Source organism: Triticum aestivum, chromosome 1D (genome assembly GCF_018294505.1).
Source record: "Triticum aestivum cultivar Chinese Spring chromosome 1D, IWGSC CS RefSeq v2.1, whole genome shotgun sequence".
Taxonomy (NCBI): domain Eukaryota; kingdom Viridiplantae; phylum Streptophyta; class Magnoliopsida; order Poales; family Poaceae; genus Triticum; species Triticum aestivum.
Genome location: NC_057796.1, coordinates 428805824 through 428811223, shown reverse-complemented (window position 1 = coordinate 428811223; position 5400 = coordinate 428805824). Strand labels below are relative to the sequence as shown.

General features: G+C 46.8%; 1 protein-coding gene across 1 annotated transcript; it reads left to right on the top strand.

The window, feature by feature from the left end:
• The first annotated feature begins 528 nt into the window (after positions 1–528).
• LOC123182623 (proline iminopeptidase) lies at positions 529–4919 on the top strand. Its single transcript, XM_044595256.1, has 11 exons — positions 529–681; positions 775–1001; positions 1132–1230; positions 1330–1440; positions 1528–1590; positions 1696–1789; positions 2056–2153; positions 2314–2415; positions 3528–3641; positions 4202–4276; positions 4651–4919. Exons 1-11 carry the CDS (start codon positions 585–587, stop codon positions 4744–4746), a joined length of 1176 nt encoding a protein of 391 aa, XP_044451191.1. The 5' UTR covers positions 529–584; the 3' UTR covers positions 4747–4919.
• Positions 4920–5400: the final 481 nt, after the last annotated feature.

Here is a 5400-nt window from a genome sequence, read left to right as displayed (position 1 = left end):
GTGCCGACGGACGCCGACAGGCGGGTCCAGCCTCCCCGTCGCGCGTGGGGCGCCGCATGATGGTGACCCCGTGCGCGCGCGGTCCACCCGTCATGGACCCCTGAGGCAGGGTTGCCCGGGTGCGTGTCATCCGTGCAGATCGGACGGTGCGGAGACCCCTTGAGAATCCCCCGTGGCACACCACCGCGAAACAGACGACGGAGGAGGGCACTCTCGCCCGCGAAGCCCGTGACACTCCGGTATCCTTTATATACATGAGTAAAGTAAATAGCTCTTCTTTTTACCAGTTCAAAATAATACATGTTCTCATGTCTACCAACCAAGAAGAAGTAGAGACACGGAGACATACAAATTAATCGATTCCCAGTCGCCGATGTGTCGATCCAGCAGCCGAGCTCCATGCCCCTCCGGCCGCCTGCAGTCGACGTCGACCGGCAGCCATCCGTCGCAAGCGCCAAAAAGGGCAGGCAGGCACCCACGCGAGCACTTTTTAGCACCCGGCCGCCCGTGGATCGATCGATCGACCGGGCGGGCGCCACTCCACTCCCCACTCGCCAAAACGGAGACGGAAAACCACCACCCAAATGATCCGCCCACTCTCTCTTCCCCTCCCCCTCCTCCGCTGTCCCGCCCCCGCACGCCTCTCGCGCCCGCCGCCTCCTCCCCCGCCTCCACCCCAAGGTAACCGCCATCATCTCCTCGATCCCCACCACCCCAGCGTTATCTCCATCACCTCTCACAACTGCTAGATCTCCACCCCCCTCCCTCCTCCAGGCACACAGGCCCCAGGGAACTGCCGTCTTCTCCGCGCGCACGGCAGGCCGCAGAGGCACCGCCGCCGCTCCTCCTCCAGCGCCAGCCTCTCCGTCTCCGGCCCGGAGATGGATCCCGCCGCGCGGAAGGATCTGTACCCGCACGTCGAGCCCTTCGACACCGGCCGCCTCAGGGTCTCCGACGTCCACACCATCTACTACGAGCAGTCCGGGAACCCCGGGGGCCACGTGAGCACCACCACCAACCCAACACACCCTTGACCCTTCTCTCCTCCCCCGACACCAATGCGCCCCTCGCGGACGCGCCTCATCCTTGTCTGACAAAACCTGGCTGACTTTTGTTCTGTTCTGTGTGCAGCCCGTCGTCTTCCTCCACGGCGGCCCTGGGGCCGGCACCTCGCCGGGCAACCGCAGGTTCTTCGATCCGGAGTTCTACAGGATCGTGCTGTTCGACCAGGTTAGTTTCGTTTCGATCCCCTCTTATCTCTGTTTACCGGTGTTCTGGGGAGATCAGACTGCTGTGCCGGTGCTTAATTCATGTTGTGCTTGACTGCAGAGAGGCGCCGGCAAGAGCACTCCCCATGCTTGTCTAGAGCAGAACACCACCTGGGACTTGGTGGCTGACATTGAGAAGCTCAGGCAGCACCTCGACATTCCAGAGTGGCAGGCAATTGCAATTACATCTTCTTCTCAGGAATTTGTTTGCTCCTATGACTTTCAGTAAATAAATTCACTAGTTATGAGGATAATGCAGGTGTTCGGCGGTTCATGGGGAAGCACCTTGGCCCTCGCCTACAGCCAGACTCACCCTGATAAGGTCAGTAATTTACTGTCTGCCGCAGTTTCGCGTGAGCCTGAATCTAGTAGCAAAAGGAGTTGGTATGCTGTAGGCTCTGCTAATACTATCCCTGATGGTTTACAGGTCACTGGCATTGTTTTAAGAGGCATTTTCTTGCTTAGGAAAAAGGAGCTTGACTGGTTCTACGAGGGCGGCGCAGCAGCTGTTTTCCCAGATGGTATGTTGTGCTATGATAATGATATGAAGAAAACCTGGTTAAATGTTAGCAGGCAATTGACAAATTACATGTAGTTCTGTTCATTATGTCCCTAAGAGCAATTCCACTCAAAGAGTTGAAGTTGTCCAAAATAGTACTGAAAGAATTGAAGAGCAGGCAGCCTTTTTAGCTAAAACCACTCATGTTTCTTATGAAACACAAGCACTGTATTTTGCAGTAGGCAGTTGTTGTGCGAATAGATTGCTTACTTTAATTTTAATATGCAGCATGGGAGCCATTTAGAGATTTTATTCCTGAGGACGAAAGGAATTGTTTCATAGCTGCTTACAGCAAAAGGCTAACTTCCTCTGACGCTGATGTCCAGGTAGACTCATCTATCTATGTTATGCGATATATTTGATGGGTTCCTTTTCGTAGTTTCCACACGGTTCCTCCTTTTCATTGCTTATGGTTGAAACATGTAGCAGTGCCTACATTGGTTTTCTTGATGAACAGACAATAATTACTACTGTTTGACCATTTAGATTGAAGCTGCTAAGAGATGGACAACATGGGAGATGATGACTGCACATCTTCTTCAAAATCATGAGAACATCAAACGAGGAGAGGACGACAAATTTTCATTGGCAAGTACTTTCACAAGCATCAAGTTTTCCTTTTGGTATCACAATTGCTTCATATGTTCCCCAGATTGCATTATTTTATTTTTACTGCTGGCCAACTAGCATCATTAACATAAAAAACATATTTGCATTTGCTAGCTTTTTTAGGGAAAAAGCGATAGTGCCTTCAAAGGGCTCGTTGGTAACTGATCAACCCGGCAATTCGACCCATGGGTTCATGCGCCCATGGGCACCCGACCCGAATGGGTAGGGTATGGGTAACCCGATTAGTCGTGGGTAGGGTATGGGTATAAGTTTGTGCCCACGGGTGACCCGATGGGTCGCCCGATTAATAGTAGTAATTAAATAAATATTTATTCTATATTACATTTGGCTACTATTATTTAAATGCCCTTCATAACTGCTCCAAAACGGCAGTGTACTAGTAATTGTATAGTAGTAAAAAACAGAACAAGTTACACGGCACGTCTAGCAGGCCCATACGAACACTTGTCCTGAACATATAATCATCTACTAGGCTCATTCACACGTAAGTTTGGCCCAAAGCTAGTTCGGCCATTGGGCCTTTGGCCAGCTCAGCGACTTACTTGGGCTCTAAAGGCTGGTGGAATCTGTGTGAGTGCAACACCGCTATTGCTACTCCTTCTTTAGTCCCACCTCGCTTAGCTAAGAGCATATGAGCTGGAGCGTTCGCTTATAAAATGTGACTGAGAGAACAGCAAGACTCCACTCGTTCGGCTGTGCCTAGACCCGATGGGTGCCCGATTATGTCGGGTCGCCCGAGGGGTTCGGGCGTGGATCTCAGTATAGACCCATGGGTAGGGTCATGGGCAGACTCTCAACCCGATTAGGGATCCGGGCGTGGGTCTAACTGAGGTCTACCCGGTCAAACCCGACCCGACTGCCAGGTTGAGTAACTGATGAAATCCTTGTTTCAATGCTAGTACACTGACAAGTGTCCAATCTTTCTTTAGATGTCTGCAGTGACTTCTTTTTTTGCTTTTAAGGTTACACACCGCAAGACGTTTGTCTATACACACTTTGGATGTTGTAATACTTTACTGGCTTGATACTTTCTATTGTATATTTGGTAACACATGATTAACTCTCTTCAGGCATTTGCAAGGATTGAAAACCACTACTTCATTAACAAGGGATTCTTAGACTCGGACTCTCACTTATTGGACAACGTCGACAAAATTCGTCACATTAAATCTTTCATTGTACAGGTACATGTGTACTCAAGCTTTCTTGGTTTGCCATTATGTGTGTCCCTTTTTTTAATGCATTTAGCTAGACATAGTGTCTAGCTCCTCTAGTCTGTTAATCTTTCCCAGTTGTTACCAAGTTCACATACGCATGTAGCGGCACAGTGCCAGTATGATCTTTGCCATTATGCTCTGTTGGCGGCTAAAGTGTTCGAACTTCAAAGTGATGTTTCAACCCTTCCTGCCTTTCTTAGCTGAGATATGATCTTCATGGTAGAAATCAATTTGTAGAAGCGTCATTCTTAAACAATGGTTCGACAATTGTATGAATGAAAATTTGATGCATCACAAATCATTCACGAGTATTTTTCATTTTTGTATGGTCTGTAGTGAGTTGGCTTCCTATTATTTTACTATACCGCTCTGCAATTGTGAAGAGGTGGATTCAATTTAAACATGACTATAGTTTACACTTCAAATGAGTTTAATGTTACTACTGTTTTTAAGGTTCTATATAGAACGAACAAAAAAAGATGGTTCCAGACAAGGTATATTTGTAAATTATAGTGATTATGTTGCAGGGGCGGTATGATATGTGCTGTCCTATGATGTCTGCTTGGGATCTTCATAAAGCTTGGCCTGAAGCTGAGTTTAAGGTAAACATCATCAATCATTTCCGTATTTCCCAAAATCTGTTCCTCCAAGAACTAGATGCTTTCCCTGTTCCATTGCTATCATTTCCTGGTTACTTTGTTCTGAAGCATTAAGCAACTGTCATATTTGGTAGTTCAGGCCATCTTGTTTGACTTCAGACTGGCATTATTTGACTCATGCTTCTGATAAGTTCTCTAAGAGAAAGCAATCAGGCTCACATTTTTCGACAACTTTGCTTCTGATAAGTTTGCTAAGTTTCACGCATTCCAAACATCGTTGCCATGCATACCGGTCAATCAGGCATCACTTTCTGGGTATCTTGCTATCTCTAAACTGCTCGATATAAAATATTGACCTAGGACATATATAACTGCAGGTGGTTCCAGATGCAGGACACTCGGCCAATGAAGTTGGCGTTGCGGCTGAACTGGTATCAGCTAACGAAAAGCTTAAAGGCATGTTGAAAAAATGAGCAGCCTGACTCCATAGCGGCACACAGCCTCTGGCAAAGAATTTCAGCTCAATTTTACTGGGGTCACGTTGCAAAATAAGAACTGGTACTACCATTTTAGCATTTAGCACAGCCTGATTGTACGTGTCAAACAGTTCCCTATTCAATCAAAGTTGTCTGTCTTAATTTAGTCACTTAGGCTTGTTTCCTGATGTGTGTTTTTTTTTAAGAAAAGGTTCAAGCCTAGCCCGACTTTGAATTAATAAAGCCATCGATCAGCTAGGAGTACAATGAACTGCTTACAAAGGAAAGAAAACAAGAAACAGAAGGACATGGAGTTTCTGCTCCTGAACTTGGAACATTAAAACCAAAAAATGGTAAAAAAAATCAAAACAAAACAATTTTGATTTTTTTGGCAACAACCATTATTGAATGTTCTACATATGTGCAAGTTTTTGTGAAGAAAAAACATTCCTAATTCACTGATGCTAAAAAAACTGTTTTTTAAAAGTATTATGGAGTGCTGATTTTGTTATATTCTCCAGACCTCCACGAATGTGATTTAGTCACGAAATTTGCACGCGGGAAGAAAACTAAGAGCATCTCCACTAGGCCCCCCAACAGCCCCCCAGGAGGCCTTTTTCATCGCCGGCGCGTGTATTTTCTTCCAGTCAT

Excerpts from the sequence above, each read along its gene's own strand:
- LOC123182623 (XM_044595256.1), top strand. The coding sequence starts at position 585 with ATGATCCGCCCACTCTCTCTTCCCCTCCCCCTCCTCCGCTGTCCCGCC. Across the intron at positions 1,002-1,131 it reads CCGGGAACCCCGGGGGCCAC|CCCGTCGTCTTCCTCCACGG; the intron begins GTGAGCACCACC and ends TTCTGTGTGCAG. Across the intron at positions 1,790-2,055 it reads AGCAGCTGTTTTCCCAGATG|CATGGGAGCCATTTAGAGAT; the intron begins GTATGTTGTGCT and ends TTTAATATGCAG.